General features: G+C 41.8%; 1 protein-coding gene across 3 annotated transcripts in view; it reads right to left on the minus strand.

Annotated features, from left to right (window-relative positions):
• cntfr (ciliary neurotrophic factor receptor) overlaps window positions 1-22,851 on the minus strand; it is a 148,376-nt gene that overhangs the window by 58,242 nt on the left and 67,283 nt on the right. For all 3 annotated transcript variants that reach the window (XM_088391458.1, XM_088391456.1, XM_088391457.1), the window contains one exon: window positions 5,013-5,094. In XM_088391458.1, coding sequence (XP_088247584.1) covers window positions 5,013-5,094 — 82 coding nt within the window. The remainder of the gene's footprint in view (window positions 1-5,012; window positions 5,095-22,851) is intronic.

The following is a 22,851-nucleotide window of genomic DNA, read 5'->3' on the forward strand; positions in this document are numbered from 1 at the left end:
AATTGAGTCGCATTAAAAAAATGTGTGAGGTACTTATGAAAGTCAAAGCTGAATTTTATTGGAGTTCTTATGTCGGACATCTGTGTCATCAGGTTCACGAACATGGGGGGGGGGGGGGATTTGGATGAGTGAATAGTTTTCAGTTGTACCCATCTCAGAAAGGAAATCAGACTTCAATAAAAAGGGGCTGTCCTTGTCCAATGTCAGAAGAAAGACCTACACGGCATTTGAAGACAGATACGAAAAACGGAAACAAGTACACACTATTCCCTCTGCTTTGTTGTGCAAGGACAAGCAGCATGTTCATAAATGTTTTTTCCTTCCTCTCTCTCTCCCGGTGTTAGTCCAAAGCTTTCCAAATCTTCTCATAAAGTTTTCTAAAGAAAGCCAGCATGGAATAGGTCGGCATTAGCCGAGTGAAAACGACAAGTTTTATTACTTAGCTGCACAATCAAGCGTCATTTGCTTTTAGAATACCCGATGTTGTCGGACGTTATCGTTTTTGCCCGATCCTCGGCTTTGATTGTTCTGTTTTCACTCAGCTCTCTCTTGCACGGTTGCACTGAGCGAGATTTGTCTCCTTTCGCCGCGCATTCGAGTCAAACGGAATGACTTCACTGGAGGGGAATGACAATAAAGTTGAGCTGAATTAAATTAAACTGAAGTTCAATGTGATAAATGACAATCCTCTGCCCCTGATCACTCCCTCCCTCCTTCCCCCCGTACAGCGTGCCACAATCTTTTTCAAATAGATCAAATTAAATGCATATATTTAGAAGCGCTGCGCCATTGAAGGGTCCGAGACCCCTTTTAAGGCTCCGCTGATTCAATTGTGATGACTTGGAACAAAGTTTTACTTCCAAAAACTTTACAGACTTGACTTTGTTTACTGGCTACACTTTGGGAAACACAACACTTGCAACAAGAGTAAATCGGTGACGGTCCTTGCTGTTAGGTATATTTGTCGCTAAATGCTAATATGGGGATAAGCTATAAATTAAGACAAACTTTACAGACTCTCTGCAAATACATATTTAATAAACTGCTGTATTTTTTATGACCCCCAAATTACCTAATTACTTCTGGGATTGGGCCTTCAACTATTAATCGAAAAACAGCCATTAATCAAAAAACTATTAATCGAAAAACAGTTGGTGAACCGAATTCATTCATTTTCACGTTTTTTTATATTTTTATCTTAGTTTTGCACAGCTAAGCTCGAATTAGATTAGCAGAAGTTGACGCTACTCTCCCTGCCGGGCCGGCACCGGACCGACCGCTATCCATCAGGCCGAGAAGTCGGTCAATCAATTGTTTCAGCTCATTCTTGAAATTAATCCAAGCTCCATGCCAACGAGGCATTATCCTGAGTGCTACTCAGGATAATGAGTGTGATCAAGCTTCCCCCCCTGGCACATACATGGCCTGCATATATGAGAATACACACACACGTGCAAGTCCTTGCTCTTATTTACTTCCCCACAACAGCTGTCTGTTTTCTCTGATTGCACGTCAGACGGTGGTTCGATGCTTTGAATAATTAATCACGTTTGGTCGTCTGCATTTGTCTTGTCGAGCGGCACGGATGAATTTTTACTGTACGTTCCCGAATAGTTATAAATATACACGGTTACGTACGAGCTTCCTTTTGCGTTATTCCGCATGAAATATAAATGACGGAACACAACACCAGGCGACTGTAAAAGTTTTTTTTTTTTTTTAAATAGTAATCTTAGCAATAGAGTTTTAAGAAGTAAATTGTTGCCTCGGGAAATATACAACTCTGACCTTCTCGCTTCTCTCCTGTTAATATAAATTCTATTCATATCTTCTACCCTCTGTGAACGCACGTGGATCTAATCTGACTCGGCTATTAAGAAGAACGCTGGAGGTGAAATCTGAAAGCATTAATTCCATTTTGAATACATAATACGACCCATTTGGAAGGGTGGCCACGGTATTAGGGATTCTATGCCACGCCGTGGTGGGAAGTGTCAAAACACTCGTGGAAGAGGGAAAAAAAAACAGCTTCAGCCTGAATACCACAGAATTAGCGCTCCTTTTAGTACCCCGTCTTCACTTCCTTTCACATGACCTCGACATCAGATTGGAAACGTGCAAAAACATGCAGCGATAGCGACGCATGATGTCATAGGCGATAGATCTGCTGTTGACAAGATGAACCGAGAGCGTAGGAGGAGAAGGAAACGACGTGGAGCGAGAAAGTCAAGAAATTAGAGGGACAGCGAGGAGGAAAGAAATTTCAAATACGGGTTACGGAAGGGGTAGGAGGACAATAAGGGAGGGAGGGGGCATGGTTATGAGTGGAAACATTCATCTCTCCATCAGGATCTGGACTTCTATAGAAAATGTGGTCCTGCAGTCACTCGTATGATGTCATCAAGGAAACAGACAGATATGTTAAAACGTTATTCTTGCCGGGGGATGATTTCATTATGTTGAGATACATAAAGAGTTTTTTTTTGAAACAATGATTTAGACACGACTCTAAGAATGATGTTCTCAAAAGTTGCCTGACTTTTGAATGGCATTGAATCTTTCCGAGGATTAAAAACTGGCATTACCCGTCAATGTCATTCTCCAAAATCGAAAAAAAGATCTGCGTCGCCACACAATGGCAAAAATTTGAACACCATCCAAATAAGACTGCGACCTTTGTTGTGAGCACAAAATAATCCCTGCGGCGGCGGTGGCAGACAACTAAAAGGACTGAAATGTGTTTTTTTTTTCCCCCCCCGAGATAATTAGTAAACACAGACACAAATGTTATATTTTTTTTAACCGTATCAAATAACACAAGAGAATCACAACTAAATGTGAATTTTTAGCGAGGATTTTTTCTCTTCGTAATTGCGCAATGTTTGTTTATTTCTACTAATTCAACTCCCATTTGGTATTCTTGTTGTGTTTTGAATTAGTCACTTAAGAAATCCAATACGAAGAATTGGACCGAGTGTTTCTCTGAATTCAAATGAGATTTAGACGATAGTCACAGATGGAATCAGAAGGTAGATACAAGAGACAAAACACGACGACGATAAAAAAGATAAGGCTCGTTTGCGATCAATCTTGTTTCTTCACGCATGAGAGTGAAAAGTTTAGATTCAAAAGAGAGGAATTGCGTCACTATGACAGCATCTAAAACAGCCTTTACTAATTCTCTTTTAAGCATTTTTTAATCCTTTCCTTGCCTCGGTTATTATTTTCCTCTTGCCAGGCACGGCGAGCATTTTTCAAGTCTTGATCGCAAACTCTTTGAAGAGCATCAAAAAAAAAAAAAAAAAAAAAATCAGTGCTCCTAATTGTATCTGTAAAATGTGGAATTCCGCATTTTTGATTAAAGTGGTTGATTACATTCATTCTCCAGTTTAGCAAGTCAAAGAAGCTTTGTTCCGACACATGAATCCAAATTAAAAAAGTCTGTTTACTCGCTTTGCGAGTAATCAAATAACTGGCGGTCCAAATTTACCACACAATGATGTCCATTACTGCTCACTCGAAAAATCCTCGTTAAATCTATTCAGAATTCCGGGATGACGTATTTGCTCAGTTGAGTATGGAGCACAGCACATTATTAAATCTTTTTTTATGGTATAATAAGACAAGGGAGCAGATTTTTTGTGTTTTGATCTAAACTTGGTTCTTGAAAGCTGACAGTCAGTCGTTGTGGTTCATTGGAGCCGCCATTTCTCTGGATGGCTACGCCTACACTAATGGAGTTAACTCTCCAGGGCTCAGGTACCAACAGTGGCAAGGAAAATGAAACAACGCAGGTATTCTCTATATCGAGGCAGTGGTCCGGAGCCCAAAAGTAAAAAAACTCTACAGTGCCAGTTTGTCATTTGCTGTCCAATACTGGCGGGTCTTAAATATATTAATAAGGTGAAATATGAGCATTCATGTCCTTCTTTATTGAGAATGACTAAATAAATATGTGACGATGCAAATCAGGAGGTGTAGGAATGCAAATATGCACGTGTTTTTAGTTTTAAGTTGTAATATCACCAACCACCACTAAATGGCAGGTATGTCTTGGTTACACTGAGTAGGCCTAATGATTTTTGAGGATCTGAAATGATATGCAGGACAATAGTGTCTCCATAATGATGCAATTTTAAGTGAATTTATTTTTGGACAAACTAAGTTCATGCACTTCCTGTTTTGTTTTGTGCTATCCCTTTTGTGGTCATTTTTATGTAAGAGAGCCCTTTGCACTGGAAAAAAAAAACCATCAAGTAGCATTGATGAAAAACGGCGGCCCCTCCAGCATTTAAGTAGCCCATCCTTGCTCTAAAGGAATTCATTTTCTATGCTGCTTATACTTTCAGGGTCAAGGGACTTGAGTTCGAGTTATGTTGGAGTGTGGACCAAAAGAAGAGCACCTGAATCAGTCATGTAGAGAATTTTTTTCCCTCATTCTTAGCGTCGTGGTATTTCTCGTATGATTGATTTGATTTGTGTACCTCTGTGACGTAATAGTGAACTCAGTGACTCCGCCGTCAGCTGACTTCCACTCGGAAATCATCGGCGAACAAGCACCCGCCACTCTTTCCACGAAATCAAGTGACGGATTGACTCCCATGCCAAACACACACAAAGTCATGAGAACTACAAAGACGAGTTTTGTTAATCTACACTTTGCCCCGGTGCCCCTATTCCCTTCTTTCATAAGAATCTCAGCACGCCAACAATTTGCGACATGCTCACGGTCATGAGTTGACCTGACTGGTGTCTTTGTTGAAGAACATTTTGGTGTCGGCCTCAGACAGAAAAAGTTCAACATGACTCAAACTACACGAGAAGATTTCAAATTCGCAGGTGTAACAGTTTTTCTTGTTTTCTTTTCTAATAATAATAATAAAATAAAAAAATTGAACATGTAATGTGTTGCAAACGCAAAATACACAAATATTTGATAGCAAAAAAAAAAAAAAAAGTCTGAGGTCAAAAGGGGGTGAAAAAAATAAATAGCAGCTCAAATGGATACTCACCAAGCTGACTGCGTCTCTGCGCGTAGGCTACCACCACTGCGGCCAGAACTACACAGCACAGCGATGTCACGAGGTTTGCCATCTGTGGACACACCACACAGGAAAATCATCAGCGAGAGAGCACGTGCCAGAGACGACAAAGTGGCTAGCCACCGCGTCCGCCTGTCCGTCTGATTGACTGACACACACGGACGCCTACAACGCCATTGAGGAGATGGCGAGATAGCTTCTTCCTGTCTGTCTGTCTGTCTTTATCTCCTCTCAATGGGATGGTGTCTGCTGTGGAAGTGGCCTTTTCTTACACCTTTTTTTTTTTCTTATTTGAAAAGCTTTTTTTGGTTTCTAATCCCTGTTCAACTCCCTGTTGAGTGTCCTTAAATTGCGTTTTGAAATTGTTGTTTCTGTCTTTGCTTCTCTTTCTCTGTTCATCAGACTAATGGGTTCACCCACTCTGGGATGGGCTATGAACAGAGGCTCTTAAAGGTATAGCACACCATAAACAAAAACAGCCTCCTTGAGGAGCAATGACTCTTTGAGGGCAACTATTATAGTTTTCATTTATTACAACTGAGTTTTATGAGGTTATATTTTTGGATGATTATTGAATTATTCAAGAGGTATTCGTGTAACTTTGCCGGGGAACATAAAAATTGATGTGGATCTGGATTAAAGGCGACAAGTTATTGAAATTTTTAACTCATCCACTACCATTGACAGTTATAGACGTCAAAGATCCGTTTTTGCAGCTATTCTTGTCCACTGGAATTTTACATTTGTTACAGAGGAAGAATTATCTCACTTGGCCTGCCAATGAATGTTGGATGGGAAAAAAAACAGCACATGTCTACATGTGCAGAACAGAGTGAGCATTTTAAATATAGGCGTAGAAAGCAAAGTGAATTTCCTTGTTCTTGGGATGGAGGAGTTGAACTGTTAACAAACTGCTGTCACCTCCCGTTAACATTCTTTGTTCTTTTCTAAATATACAATCTCCTTTTCCACACTATTTCAATGTTACTTAAAATATATATATTGAACACATCTCAATTTGCGGTTTTCTCTTCTCTCACCACACCCATTTTGTTTGTCTTCAATAATCAGCTCTCATCTCGACGCAAACTTGATTTGCTCATAACAAATGCCAGTACTTTGTCACCGTGATCAAATAAACGTCTTGTCTAAACAGATTTCACGTTATCCTGCTTCTAGAAAAGTCGTGACCAGATCTACATAGCGGCTAAGTCTTGACCAAGTCATCGTACTCATCTCAGTTCAACACGATAAAACTGTAAAAATATATATTGACATACAGATCAATCCATTCTGCTTTGTACATTGATTGACAAGGTGACTACTCAATCAGTCTGAAAACAGAGCAGTCAGTGAAAAAAAAACTCAGATTGACTGCTGGAAGGCAAGTACTTAAAGAGCAATACACCAAGGCCAGACGTCTGCATTGAAGTTATGAAGGTCTCATTAAAAGGCTACAATTGAGGTACTAATGTGTTTTTTTGTGTGTTAGGTCCAAAAGTCCAGTCACACTTTGACTTGCAATATATGAGAAGTGAAGGACTCGACTGATTTATTGGTGCCACGTGTTGTTTCCTGGTCCTTTAATCTCTGTCAAGTTTATTAGTGAAATGTCCAAGAAAAATAACACCACCAGACATTGGGGTGGAGGGTCGTAGGGGGCATACTGACAAAAAAAACAACTAGCACCGCGGCGATAAAGCAACCACCCTAGCAGGGGGTTTCCAGAAGGCTTGCAAGTGGAAAGCATGTGTCGCTTGTCCCGGTGATAATAAATAATAAATCAAAATCAACATTTCTGAAGCTAACTATAGAGTTTTTATCTGCTGAGTCAGCATTTAGTGCTCTACCTTAAAGATGGCTAAAATAAAAAGTGATGGGGTCCTCCGTAAAATACTGTCCCCTAAAGATTTCACCATGATGATGCGATGATGTCATTATCTCTGCCAACCCGATAAAATAAGACGACCACCAATCTTTGTCAGACCCAGTTGGGTGTCTTCACGGACAGGTGCAACTAAGAACTTTAAGACTCCTACAGCGACCAGACGATTTTCATGTGAATTCCCAAGATTCAATTCACACTCTGTAAAGTGCATTTCCAGAATTCCATAACCGGAATTCTTGTGGGCCATCTGTGAGTGAAGTTTGCTTAATGGCGTGCGATTGAGATTGGCTGGCGGGGCTGCCAGTTGTGTATGCGTGAATGACTGGCAGCTCATATGTATTTCATCAGAGATGATATCACGGGGAATGACAGAGGGTGAAATTAAAATTGCTTCCCTTGTCAGAGCATCACAATTCCCATATCGGCTCTTCATTCCGTGAGTGTTGGTTTGCCCATCAAAATCCAAACGGTGTGCGTCGGTATGCGCCGGCCCATTTTGAACTGAGGTATTTAAAGCGGCTGTCAGTAAACAATATGATTTCGAAATGTGACAGCTTCAGATTGCTCACATAAAGACAGCCCACAGGCGGTTAGCCGCACAATCGGCCAAACTCAATAGAACCTTCCGCTCGTTTCCTCCCGTTCCCTACATATTTATTTATTCATCTCTTATTGGAGGTAAAAAGGGCTGAATAGGCATGATTCTTTCGGCCGCTTAATTAAAATATATAATTCATCGCTGCATCAAATGATTTCCATGCGTCTTTGCAGAGTCCGATTTGGGATCATTTGCATTTAAATTGGAAAGCCAGGAGGGAAATACACTAGGTGGGCTTTGGTGTGTTTGGAAAGACACAAGGCATTTCTCTCGCCAAGAAATCCACATGACGAAGTCCTTTCTAGAGAATTCCGACTTTGCCATGAAAGGAAATGGAGGAATAGATCCAAAGCTCCCTGAGCAAGTCAGAGACCAAGTAAGACTAAGACAAAGTCAAATGTCCCAGATGCTTTCAGGGAAGAGATTCTTATTTCATCACCCTCAGAAGTGGAAAAATCTCGGCGATTCGAGGGGAGGGGAGGAAACTTCCTGACATCAAAAAAAAAAAGTCTTTGCTAAAGATACAACGTCCTTATTCTCTTTACTTCAAACTGATCCAACTTGAGTAAGTGACTTATTTCTCATGTTTGTCCTTCCTGTGGGCAATTGAGAAGTTCAACTGAAATACTGCAAGACCATGAAAGATGGGCTGGAAATTGTTAGGAGTCAAATTGAAGTTGAATACCGTATTTGCCGGTGTATTGGTCGACCTTTTTCGATCCAAAATCGACCGAAAAAAATCGACCTCGACTTATACACCGAGTCATAAAATTTAACTTCGTATTCATCGCTTCAAATGTGATGGTAACCAAGGCCGTTTCTCATGCATCTCATTGTGCGTTGCACTTAGAAAATTTGAACCGGGCGGCGTGCGCGAGTGCGCGGCCCGCTGGAAGTCGAATGAGGCGCCGCCACCACCTCCGCGGTGCTTATAAACAGCCGATCCGCTCGGCGGGGGCTATTTTCGGCCACTTGGCTCGTGCGCACGGCCTCCCGGATGTGCCGGGCGGGTGCGCGAGCTCGCCGGCCGCTGGAAGTCGAATGAGACGCCGCGACCACCTCCGCGGTGCTTATAAACAGCCGATCCGCTCGGCGGGGGCTATTTTCGGCCACTTGGCTCGTGCGCACGGCCTCCCGGATGTGCCGGGCGGGCGCGCGAGCTCGCCGGCCACTGGAAGTCGAATGAGGCGCCGCCACCACCTCCGCGGTGCTTATAAACAGCCGATCCGCTCGGCGGGGGCTATTTTCGGCCACTTGGCTCGTGCGCACGGCCTCCCGGATGTGCCGGGCGGGTGCGCGAGCTCGCCGGCCGCTGGAAGTCCAATGAGGCGCCGCGATCTCCTCCGCGGTGCTTATAAAGTGCTGATCCGCTCGGCTTGGAGCTATTTCCGGCCTCCCGTTGGTGCCGGGTGGCGTGCGCGAGCTCGCCGGCCGCGATCTCCTCCGCGGTGCTTATAAACAGCCGCATGCGCACGGCCTCCCGGAATTTGAACACATTTCGTCAATAAATTTCGCATATTGAATTTTGAAGTTTAATATAATGCAACAATTGAGCTCGACTTATACAAAGGATATATCATAAAATCGTAAATTTCCGTCGAATTTTAGGGGGTCGACTTATACACCGAGTCGACCTGTACACCGGCAAATACGGTAAGTTGAAAAGTACGGTGCTCCTGTAAGACCGATATACGGTCCGAAAAATCCCGTCTTTTTTTTAACCCAATCAATTTCAACTTTATTACAGCGAGATGTTAGTGTGACAATATGGGAACATTAATGTCCGGGATATTTACTAACAGCAGAAACCACGACAATAAAAAAAAAAAAACCTACATCGCCGTATAATTCCTTTTCCCTTCTGTTACGTCCTGACAGAAATTCCCGCTGGGCCCTAACATACACATTTAAAAACATCTGCACGCACATAATAACATAGTGTTGATTTTGGAACCTCTAATGACATGCTCCCTACTGAATAATAAGACTTCCTCATTCCCACAATGCTTTGCTTTGCTTGGCAGCATTAATTCCCTCATCAATCATTTGCTCCACGAGGGGGAGGAGAACCAGGGCGACTGGCATTTTGGTGGCTCGGCGCTCAGACGCGGGGGTAAACCGAACGAAGTTGGTATTTGGCGGGCGTTGATACTTGGATGACCTTTTTTCACCGGCGTTCTGTTTGTAATTGGTTGCTAAAGACAATGTCAATCTGATCCTTGCTCAGCGTGATAAATTGATCTATTGATTACACATGACTGTGTTCAGCTGGCTGAGATTCTGGAGGACCCAAAAATGTCCGCTATGATGCGTCATGCATGCTTTGGCCACTTGTTGTAGTGGTTGCCGTGGTTTCCCGCATCACACGGTTCTTTTCACCTAATTCATAACATCGGTATGTCAAAAAAATAAAAAAAGGCTGATGGCTTTAAAAAAAAAAAACCTGAATACATTACGGTAATGCATCAGGTGGTAATTCTCCGATGTGCATCTATGTGATTTTTTTTCTTCTTTTTCGGGGTTGTTATTATTCATTTGAGCATGACAGTGGGTGTACTTGTGCATGTGAGAGTGTTTTTGTCTCCACCCAGCCATCTGGACCTCCTTGTACGTCTAGAAGCAGATTTAGGTGGTTCGAAACTTTGGAAAAACACGGTGTTACCTCCAGCCCTCTCACCTCTGAACTCTATAAGTGTATCAAAGCAAAGAAAACAGAACACTTTGTGTGTCGATGTGTGTGCGTGTCTGCGTGTGATTGAACGTGTGTGTGTCAGCATTCTTAAGGCCTATAAGGCTTTGAATGATGGGTGTAGACTCCCCTTTGTGAACAGGGAGCCTCCGGGAGCTGCGCAGCATGTGTGTGTTTGTGTGTGTGTGTGTGCATGTGTGTGTGTGAGGAGCGAGAGAGAGTGTGATGTACGGGCTGTGATGTTCTGAACAGAAGTGTTTTTACAGGGAGTTAATCAGAACCAGAGATGAGGACTTGCCTGCAGAGGATGGAGGGTGCACACACACACAGACACACACAATTTTTGTTGCCCTATGCCGTGTCCAAATTGAATAATGGCGATTTAACCTGCGGTAGCTGCCATTTTTTTTTCCGATTGCTCTACATTTGCTCATTGGGTTGATTGGACTTCACGATTATCAAATCAAATCGATCATTTCTTTCTATCCGTCCATCCACCCACCCACCTTTAAATATATGCGCTCGGACGACCCTAACGCGAGTGTTCCTCATCTCACGATTGAAACTAAAAACGGCGTATTGACTCAACGTGTTTGCAAAGCCATTTAGGTAAATATAGCAGATGGAGTAGCCGCATAGACTGAGCTTACGTTCTTTCCCATAAAAAGGTTACTTGTACGTGTCGAGTCGATCCCAATGAGCATCATGTAGGCATGTTTAAAAGATGAGCGGCCCTCGGGCATAAACCCACGCACACACACACATCTTGTGGACATCTCACACATCGGGCTTGATCTACTGAAAGTTCGTGTGTGCAAACTTGTGTGTGTGCGAGTGGAAGATTTTCTATCGTACTTGATGGAATTTTTTTTTTTTGAATACAGTACCTTGATTTTGAACTCTTAGCAATGAACACCCTCAAGATTCAATTCAAGCCGCCGAGATCTGATCAATGGTCTTGAATCTGAAGAATTGATCAATCGCACCATGTGATGTAATCCCTTCCTTCACCACTTTAAGCTTATTATACTCACTTCATTCATCCGAATCAATACCGACATGCATTCATGGATGACTAACGCGTTATGAGACTCATAAATTGTGTTTCACAACATTACCAAAGAGCTGCGAGCACCTGAACAATAATCACAGGAGGGCATCTAACGTCACACTCGAGCGCTCGGGAAATTTAGAGCCATTTCGCGGCACTACACCTTGCTGACTCAACGCTGATGTCATTTTCCAAGCTCGGCCGTTGTCAAAAAGCAACGTGTCGTTTATTAGCTGGCAATTTTGAAGCAAGCCGTCAGCCGGCCCGTTTTGTCTCCCTCTCTCTGTCAGTGACGTTTTAATTCAACATTTGAACCGTCCGTCTCTCTCGCTCGGTATCCATTTCACTCCTTCTGTCATCATCTTCCCCTCTACCCTTGTCTGCTCGGCGTTCTCAAGCGCTCTCACATCCGTCACGGGTTATTTTTGCTTTTCAGTTATTCCACCTTTTTTGTCTCTTTCTACAATGTCCTCCGGGAAACTCCGATGACAGAGGAACCTTCCTCGGGGGGATCGTTATTATGATGACACAATGGTGACTAAGCAGGGGGCAATGACAAAGCTTCAATGTGCTTCTCTCTCAGTGATTAAATTAGTCTTCTCATCTAACGTGGCGAAATTTCAAATACTTAAATCGTGCCGCTATCGATCCACGTGGTGCGAATCCAACCTGAAAACACGATTCGACTCTTGTGATTCTGTTTCCTTACGAACGCTTCCTCTCACACTATGAAGATACCGCAGATGTTATTAAGCTTAACACAACGAAAAAAAAAAAATTAAGGGAAGAAACAGAAATGCTCAACACGGCCCGAACAAATAAAGTTTAATTTCCGTCAGCCCCAGGTCATTTTCAGGGGGTCGGAATTCTTGGCCGAGTTGTTGAAATTGGCTCCACCTGCGTGATTGTTGAAAGAAGGAAGTCACATTTATTTGTTCATGGTGAGCTCCCAAGTCAGTCACTGTGTGTTTTTTCAAATGAGTAGCTATTTTCGTATAAGTCATTAGTCATACAATTTGAAGAGATTAGAATAAAATCAGTAAATTATGGAGACAAATGCAATGGGGAATCTCAAAGGTAAATTAAACCAGCCGACATCAAAGTGTGTGTGTGTGCACTTCTTGTCGAGCCAAGGACTTGACAGATCTATTAGCATTCTCTTCCCCATTGTCCGCAACCTAAACACAAAATACAAATACAGCGCAAACAAACACACACACACACCTGTACAAGCGTGGCCCGTCCTTTCAATATTCATTAGCGAAGCAATCTGTTATACAGGCATGGCCAAGCGCCGCGCCTGCTGGCCAACCTCCGTGCACACACCTTGCATCCGTTGTGAGAAATATCACATCAAAGCTGCTTGGAAGGTCAACATGAAATAAATCCCAAAGCACAACAGTGGATGGAATAGAATGAGAGGAAGACACAAAAGTAACACACTGCACTTCATTAAAGTTGTTTATCATGGTTAATTGGGACATAAATTGGCTGCTTTGATTAGGATTTTTGTCAGTCGATTAATTTTGTAAAAAACTGTAAAAAATCAGGGAATCCTTTATGTATGTAAAATTGATTAGTTTGATTTATTAACCGTACTGGTTTGTTTGGCTTCATCTGCGGTAATGTGCCATATATTCCGAAAAATACGGTAAGCAAAATAATGAACAAAAATCCAAATTCCAAGCCCCCCAAAAAAATCACTGACAATCCTTGAAAAGCCAGAACATCAAAAGCAAACACTGAAAACACCTGAGCGAGTTCCTGACAAAGTTCATTTTCAGGGAACTAAAAAAGTTTTTCTGAGAAATAAAATGGAACTGTAGAAAATATGACCTTCTTTATATATGACCTTTCCTGTGACAGTCATCCCTTAGTTGTGAGGAACAAAAAAATGGTCGAAGCCAGTTTTATCCATTCAAACACCTTTCAGGAAATTGCCAAGCTAATAATAACGGGGCAGATATTTTTTTTTTTACTAGACTTGTAATAGTTCTGTTGAATCCAGAAACCAACACACTAACATATAAAGAACCGTTTCTTCAACTATGTCAAATTTAATAGAAAATAAATAAAACTAATAACACATGCAGTGTGTTTACATAACTGTTGAATCTTACGTAACAGCACTCGTTCAACATTTCAAATCCTGATACTCACACGGGAGTCGGAATGTCGGGTCTCCCGCAGTGCAAAATATCTATTAAGCCCCTTGAGTGTTCCGTCTGGATGAATTAAGGAAATTTGAAAGAAGATCCAAAGCGTGATAATATAGTGCTTCAACCCACGGGTGGCAAATATTTGCATGTGAAAACAAGAAACTCCGAGATTGACAGTTGACGGAGTTTATAAGACGTCGGGGACGTGTTACACGCCCGCGGAACCAAATCTCGTGAAATGCGTGATTGACTCCGAGAACAACAGATGTAACTCAAAGATCCACCGTGTTCTAACATTGACGGAAGTTCACGTAAGGTCACACTTCGTTACTTACAATGACGGCTTTCAGTTTTAGCATTTCTATCCTTTGGTGAAAACAGACAACAAAAGATGTTTTTAAATACGACGCACGATATTTTCGACTGACGCGCTAACTTACAGGGAAAATAAAAAAAGCCAAAGGCTACGCATGTTAAACGTTTCATTACATTTCCACATTGGTTGCCCGTAATAGCTTTTCACACAATCGACGCCGGAGAGGAAATTAAAAATATGTCAACAAATAAGCGCCGACAAACACACCACTTTACGGAAAAGTAATAATTATCCGAGGCCTCGGTGGTAATTACAAGCCGAGTTAAGTTTGGCCTTACGAATGCTTTTATTTTTTTTAATTCTCTAGGGAAAATCAAAACAATAATTAAACACCTGACAAGATTCCGCCTTTATCATTGCAGAGGCGCAGCTTAAGAGGAGAGTGGAATTAAAACGTGACTACTTCCCAATGACTCATGTTGAAAAAGATTAGTCTTTGTAACCTACTGTTTGCAGTAAGACTCATGTTTCCTATTTTTTCAACTCGCCTGTAATGTCACCGATTTAGACTTTAATGGCGAGGCTTGTTGTTGTATTCATTGTAAGCCGCAAATGGATAAAACTGTCAGCTTAATGTCAGCCGATGGGAGGAGGGACGGGACGAAGCGGTGAGAGCTAATGTGCGAGGAGGAAGGAAAGTAATGGGAGAGGCTGTCATCACTGGCAAAGTGTAAGAATGCCATTCCTCCTTTTTGTAACAAATGACAATGATGAATTATTTCCTGAATACGCTCCAAATTTGATCGGATAAGTCCAAAGTGCAAATGCAAGGAGATTTAACGACTGACTTTCAGCTTCTTTCCATTCTGACACTTATTTACAGGCACTTTTCAATTTGTCTAGCACCCCCAACCATCTCATTTGATTTCCATCCTCCCTAATTCAACGTTTGACAGCTCTTAATGGCTACCTGGCGATGCATTTATAGCTCCTTTGCTGGATTTCCACCCAGCCCTTTAATTTGCCCTCCTCTGCATAGTCACCCATTCCAAATGCTCAATCCAATCCATCCAGCCCCCTCCCCTAGATCATTCAGTTCCTCCACTCTTCATCTGCATCCCTTCATCATCGTCGCCCAGCTCATTCGGCCCTTTCATCATTCCTCCCGCCCTGCGAGATAATACATTTGGAGCTGCAGTCATCTATTGATTCTCTGAACTGAAACGTCTGAAACAAGAGGTAATTTTTTTTTAAAGGAGGCAAAGATTAGACAGAACCTCAGCACTTTTCAAGGTGAGCAGGGGCTCCCCCCACTCAGCTTGTTTTAAAGAAGGCAATGTTGGAATGAGCAATGGCTCGACTTGCTCGAAATACGTCTCCGGCTGTTCTAGTTTGTCTTGCAATCGGTGACGTCCTGACGTGAGAAATGTCGACTGCGGTTTTTGGCAAAACGTTTTGCTTCTGCCGAGGAAGGTATGGAAATAAAAAAATAAAACGAGAAAAAATAAAATAAACTAATAATAATAATTATATAATATAATACGATATAATATAATATAATAAAAAAATGGATGGTGATTTATAAAATTATTTTTGTATTATTCATTTTGTTCGAGCCATGGTGACTTATTGGAATTCAATCCATTCTTCCGTCAAGGCGAGCGGAGGGCCATTTCTTTCGAGAGTCTCGCCGTTTTCTGACAATCTCATATTGCTTGAAGGTAGAGTGAATTATTGTTTGAATAATTGAATTAACACACTGATTCATAGCTGAGCTGTAAAACCCTAATCTTCTCATAAAACCTCTCCCAGTGGCTAGGTTGCTAATCATTGCGGCTCTTTTGGATGTCTTTTCTCTGCGAATTGGCAGCAGTAACGACATTTCGGAGATTTGCTTCGAGTTGAATGGGTTTTGCGAAAAGATAGAGTGGGGGGGGGAGCGATTCGGTGCGGAAGACATGGGAGGCCAAGCCGAGACAAAAGGCGACTAAAGAAAAACCGATAAAAATACTTAACAGGGAAGGAAGGAAATTTGTGACGAGATCATTACATTTCACAGACTAAGAGAGATTTGATTAGCACAAATCAGGAGAGCAGAAAAGTGCACTCGGATTGTAATTTCTTCACATGAGCCGATAAGGCTTTGCAGTAAATCGTTGAGTTTAAGTCTATCGTCGCTTTACGCTCAAGGCCCGAGGCAAACAGCAGGGGGCCTGATTTCATGGTAGCTTTAGCCAAAGGTGGGGACACCTTTAACCCGAAACCCTCTTACAGTCTGGAGTGTTTATGTGCTTACGATCGGAAAATCTTTTTCTTTTTTTCTTTTTGAGGCTTCAGTTAGCTCTGAGCTTCACATTTATTTTATTTCCTCAACCGGCACTCTTCTTGGCCTTTTGACCTCTGGAGGACTGCGGCTTATCTCTTTTTCAGAAATAGGTTAGCAAACAAGACCAGGTTCTGGTTATCCATTAACCATGATTTAAATTCACCTATATATATTTTTTCTTACTTTAAAAATGCAATCTATGAGTTTTGGGGAAATTCAAGACAGTCTGTTTTGCCTAAACGGTACACGGCCAAATTTTGCAGAGCCTTTATGAATCACAGGAGTGTTGCCTGAGAGCATGTAAGCTAAAAATCTCTTTTGGCAAGACAACAGTTCACCTTTGGCTGACTTTCTGCATGAGAGAAGTGGTTCGAACGATGGACGTCTAATTTTATCTATAAAAGTAAAATAAAAACAAACAGATTGCTAAAGTGAGTTTTTAGCAACGAGGCAACAAGGGTTACGCAATATATATTGAAGTTTGTCATTACCATTTTAATTTTACTTTGAAATTTGGTGCTCCAATCACCTTCAAACTTTTGTTGTCTAAAGATGTTTAAGATGAAAAGTTATTGAAACTTTTATTTTGTTGCTATGGCGATGCACCAATGTTGCTGTTTTTAATGATGTGAATATTATTTTAAAGTGTTATCGTCCTATGTGCAAGTACTTTATAGCTGCTCACAGCTCTATTTTTTTTTATTATATTTTATTGCTGCAACTCCATTTTTAACCAAAACAATTACAGCGAATAGTCTGTAGCTGCATTTAGAGCTGAAAACAGCATTCCTTACGAATAAACACTCAAGTTTTGTTTGGTTATGTTTTGCTGTGATTTATTGCACAGTCTCCATAAACAGGCAGTCTAATGGCTGCAAAATATTATAAACACTGTCAGCATTGTGTACAGTCCGACTGGCTCTCACACGCACGCTTATGTGCATTCACTCATTTTCAATCCATACGCCGATGTTGCATCAATACAAAAACACCCCCGGACACACTCGAGCACATCATTTTCTAACGTCAATGATGCTTCAACGCCGGCAGCGAGCGCAGGAAGATAGTAGATCGTAGATAGAGGAGAAGAAAAAAAAATCGATAAATGAAAAGCACTGTATTTATCATGTGCAAAGATTTTTGACAGTCCATTCCATTTTAGTACATCGACTAAGACATTTGCATATGTTTTATTGGGGCATAGAGTACATCGATATCGCCTGTTAACATTGTATATGTCTTTGGAGAGAAGAGAAAGGTTAAATGAGGTCACTGTCCGGCCCTGTAATGGAGCAGTTTGAGGGTCAGCTTCCTTAGCGGCTGAATGAAGTTACGACGATGACTGATGATGACGACGAGACTCAAATGAAGATCGGGCTGCTGCTGCTTCGGTGCGTGTTGCTACAGAATGGCCACGGCAAGGGCAGATCAATACTGATGGAAGGTCATGGTTTCAGTGATTTACTATGGAGCCACCAAGAGATGCTAAATATCTAATTGAATCCGAGCGTAATGGCGGCCGCATGCTGACGTCAAGGACGGAACGTTTTTTTTACTCAAATAATGGACGTCTATTTGTTAGCTATGCTTGTCACCCGATGACATCACACAACTTGGCAGCCAATCATAATCGTTCAAGTGAATTTGAAAAGTATCGCTTTGCATGTCCGACATACTCGACTCAGCTCTTGAAATGAAAAAAGAGAAATGGGCTTGATGTGACCAATGTTCCACTGTCGTCTATACCGCAACATTTAAATAAGTAGCTGCTGGAGGGGCGACGTATTGTAACGCTCCAGAACGACTGTAACATGCCATTTTCCACACCTTTGCAAAAGTGAAGCCTTGGGTATAATAACCAAGGTCCATCCACTTTCTCTACACCGCTTATGCTGTTCAGGGTCACGGAGAGCTGGCGCCGAATTCGGAAAAAGCAGACGACACCTTGGATGGGGTGCATGTTCATCACGGACAGACAACTGTTCACACCATCAGTGACCCATAAGGTCTTTTACACTTTCAGGACTCAGTCCAGCCTCGTTTAAGATTAGACCTAACTCGTAACACATGATCCCTCGAGGCAAGCGTTGCTCATTATTTTCCTCAAAGGTTTCTTCGTAATAGCACATCTAAAGAGGTTCTCATTGGGGGTGTTAAGGAATCACCTGTTAGCTGCTTGGCCAAGAATTAATTTGCTGGCTGGCTATTGTGAATCCTTAATTAATATTTAGGAAACAGTAAATACAATTGGTTTAAGATATGCGTGTTAGTGAGTGTTTGTGTGTCGATGAGGTAAAGGGCTCCTGTGCTGCGGACTGAGACGGGGAGGGGGTGGGGGGGTGTTAGGGGGGGCATTAGTCAGATTTGACCAACAAAGAAACTGTGAGCACACCGCTCTAAGGGATTAGACCAACACTACAGATTTTCATTAGTCCAAAGAGAGGAAGGGGGGTGAAAGCGAGAGAGAGATTAGTTAAGGGATGAGGCGAGATTCAGTCAAATTAAGCATGGGAGGTACTAAGAAACTAGATTAGTCATTTGTCAGCAACTCGTTTGGCGGAGATCCAGATCGGAATTATTGATATGGAAATGCGGTGCGGGCATGAAGTGAAATGATATTGCGCAATATATCATTTAATATTGCTTCCAAATGCTCAATTTGGCTAAGATATATTTGACTTTACCACAAAAGGTGCAAAAAAAAAGCATTCAAGTGTATCAAGAGTCAAAACTGAAAAGCTTCAATATAAAAGGAAGTCGGAGAGAGACAGACAAGCGGTTGGTGTGGTGGGCAGCGATGTAGAACAACAAGTAGCCAGGATTAACCCCTCCATTGCATGAGCGACACACGCGGCGCACACAAATACGCAAAAACACACCCAGGGCCTGGGAAGAAAAGTCCCGCGCCGAACTAATTAGCAACTAAGTCAACTATTCACACAAGAGCAACTGGGGGATTTAGAGAAGTGAGCCGGGCTTGGCCTGAGTTTTATGTATACGCTCCTTTTTGCGGGATTGAGGCAAATCCATACGCATACGTTTATACAACATGGAACTGTGCGAGCGTTTCATTAATGTGTATAAATATTCATCAATTGTTATGTAACATCCGTGGCGGCCTGCCAAAAGCCGTTGCTAGGGGCGACGCCCCACCAAGCGTGGTAGTCAACATGTGACTTCGAGACATCACAGTCACGTAACGGCCAATCACAGCTCGGCTGGCGAATGTCACATGATCAAATTCAGAAAAATGCTGAGAGGTGATTGGATGTTATCTGAGGAGATGTTATGTCATTTTCCTTCAACAGCGAGGGGCAAAATGGTCGCCCACAAATGACTACTAAAACGGTTTGAAATGACGGATTAAAGTTGTTTTCTCTGATGAACAATTGGGTTCATTTTGCAAAGCTATAAAACTCCAATTATGACTTTGCTATCAAATACGATCTTCCCAATTGTCATTTCAGGCGACAATTTGAAAATGGGTTTAAACCGATGAGATGCTCGAGGGGCTGATGAAGCATGACCTGAAATTGAGCTCCATCTTTTGAGTGAAATAACCTTGAAGGCATCGCATGTCATGTTATCCACATTAAAACTTGTCTCGACAAAATAATGTGGACAACATCATCCGGAACAGATGCTGTCCTTTGGCATTTTGCTATTAAGCGAAATTGTCCTAGTTTGTCATTCACTATTTACATTTTAATTATCTCATTATATAACTAACTAGGCAAGACAATATTTACTTTGGGAACAACAGAGAGGGGGGGGGAATAAACATCATTACGTCTGCCTTTGGATCAGATCGGGGATGAAATCTATTTTCAACTGTTAATTCTTATTTGAACTACAGCACACAACACTGGGACATTAAAACAAATTGCTTGGAGATCGCTTTCAGTTGCAGCCATGCTATAAAAGTGTAATTGAATCTACATTTGGAGTTTTGCGGGCCACTTTTAATCTCGCACGCATGTTCTGCCAGGCTAATACGGCGCCACGTTACTGTTGGGTGGAGGCTTTGAATGTGCCACCAGATGTTTTCTTTGTCATAATGTGTTTTTAATCACCCATCCTGAAGTCAGATGCCAGCAGGCAGCTTCCAATCTGATTTGCATCACTTGTGTCCCTTCATCTCTTCTCAGCAGCTGAGAGAACAGGAGGCATCAATCACATTTAACAAGACACCCCTCACATGAACTTGGGTGTCTTCTTTATAGAGTTGGTGAATGCCCGTGTACATTTTGACAGACTACAAGATGGCTTGGATGATGGATTTACACTTCATTATGTCAATCTACAAAACATGCGCTGCATCAAAAATAATGTACAATTTTTTTAGTGTTACAGTTTAATTTGTTTTATTTTACTTTTGAATAATTGTATTTATTTATTTATGTATTTATTTATTTATGCATTTATTTATTTATTTATGCATTTATTTATGTATCTATTTATTTATTCATTCATGGGGGTCATTTTGTTATGGGGTCCATAAATATAATCTGTAAAACCGGAATGATATTCTAATATCTCATCTGTGTCTTTTCACAAACTATCATTTTTATTTCATTGTGGGGTAAAACAAAATATCCCTTCTGTTTTATTCAAGTACTCTTACTCATCTTCTCCTTCATCTTGCTTCCTCATCATCTGCTTTCAAAAAGAATGTCGCCATGCGTTCACCTCCAGACCCCAAGCTCAGATCAGACATGTCAGCACCTCCGTCACACACACGCAAACATATTCCGAGACAGACACAAACACACACATGTGTCAGCACCTTTCACACACATTCAGGTCTGCATGTCACTAGCCGGGTCCACATGGTTCATATAAAAGCCGGTCCGGTAGAGCGAACGAACAGGAGGGAGAGAAAGCAAAGTGGCTGGAGAGTGTTGGAGACAAGGTGAAGGAGATTGGTGAAGAGGGCCAAAAAACACCTCGCAAGAAAATTAAAGCAGGAGTCAAGGGATGGATGGATGGAAAAGGATTTGGAGGATCACCTGCCACTTGAGTGTTGCTTTGTCCATCACAGAAGGCACCTTTGTTTTTATCCCAAGTCTCAGAGGTCTGAGCGGCTGATAGTGATGCACAAGCCATTCCTCTTACTTCTCTCCTACTTAACGCTCTGCGGTCGATAGTCTCTGCTTTAATTGTTTTGGCCCTCTTATCAACTTTAAAGTCCCCCGCTACCATTATTGAGAGAAAGACTATTCCTTATCCTCCCTGGCCTAATTATAAATAAAGTCTTTCACGTTGCATATGAGCAGACACAGATGTCTTTAAATGTTTGGCATTTTCTGTCAGTATAAATCAGACTTGTGAAATGCACGAAACTCAACTAAATTGTAAACAAAGAGTGTTAGCATGAACTAGCAGTTCAATCTTTTCAAATGAGTGTCCTGATTTTTTGTCTTGTTGACAATTTTGACATTTTCTGTCAGTATAAATCAGACTTGTGAAACAGAGTGTTAGCATTAATTAGTATTAGCATTTCAAATGTCCTGATTTTTGCACTATTGACATTTTTATTGTGCTCGCCTTTCCATTTTCTCGAGCATCAATGCGAGATGAAAAAGGCTGCAATCACTTAACAGTCCTTGCCTCTCTTTCAGAATACAAACAAAAAAAAAAACACCAATCGTGGTGGAGCGAGCCAGGCCCTTCAGGATCAACTTGGGCTCTACATCTTGCTCAAGGACACTTTGATTACTGGATAACATTTTCCCTCTGGCTCCCAGAGACTGTAAGATAATACAAAAGCCCTCTTGAGACAAGAGCAGAAGGCTCAGGTGAAAGAGGTTGCACAGAGACAGGAACACAGAGTTGCTCTTTGCTCAGATTATAACACTAAAAAAAAGAGACATTGTATCGCAAAGTGTCGAGAGAGTGCAATAGTGCACTCAAGAAGGCTGACGGCGATAATAACCCCAACGAGGAGGATGCAGCCGACAACACAACCGAGACAGAAAGTAACGAGTTAAAAAAGACGGAGACAGTGCGGGAGAGCAGTGAGAAGGGAAAGAAAGCCGAGCCAGGGAAGTCCAGGAGTCTATACTCGGATCAATGGGTGGCCTGTCCTCTGCTGTGTCTGCATTTCCTCTGGCTCACATAATAAGGCCTTCTCAGTCCCTGGGAGTGCGAGTGTGTGCTTAAAAAGTGCATGTGTGTATTTGTGCGCAGGAGAGAGAATGTCAGTCAAAGAGTAAGTCAATGACCCCTTTGCGCTCAGGTATTTTCTTAATATTAGAGGTCAAGGGGTCATCCTCAGGACCTGCCTCATCAAAGTGGTGCTTATCTTCATTAGTTCCGTTAATCAAACCTGAGTGTGAGGGTATTAAAAGTACGTGTGTCAATGGGCTATTACTGACAAAAATCAGAATATTTCATAATGAGCTTCACGAGTAATTGCTTTGGAAGGGATATTGTATTGCTGTCAGGGCCCTTAATTCATTTCCGTTCAATAATCAATTTCACATTGTACATGTATTTGTTCTAATTATTCTGGATCATTCAGCACAACCAGGAGCAGTTCAGTTGGAAAACTGATTTGAGTTAGCCCCCAGTACTGCCATAATGGTTGAAGTGTCTGGCCAGTGGGATTCTGAATGCAATAAATAGTGAGCGGTTTTGCCTGGCGCATCATTTCTACTGCAAATAGCATTAGCAAAGCATGTTCTTGTTCCTAAACTGTAATCAAAAAACACCCACATTTTTTGGGGTGGCACAACCGATTAACGGCAATCCCATTCATTGCAATGGGGGATTACGCTTTG

This window comes from Syngnathus floridae, chromosome 12 (assembly GCF_059516105.1).
Source record: "Syngnathus floridae isolate MCC-2025c chromosome 12, RoL_Sflo_1.0, whole genome shotgun sequence".
In the NCBI taxonomy this organism is placed as follows: domain Eukaryota; kingdom Metazoa; phylum Chordata; class Actinopteri; order Syngnathiformes; family Syngnathidae; genus Syngnathus; species Syngnathus floridae.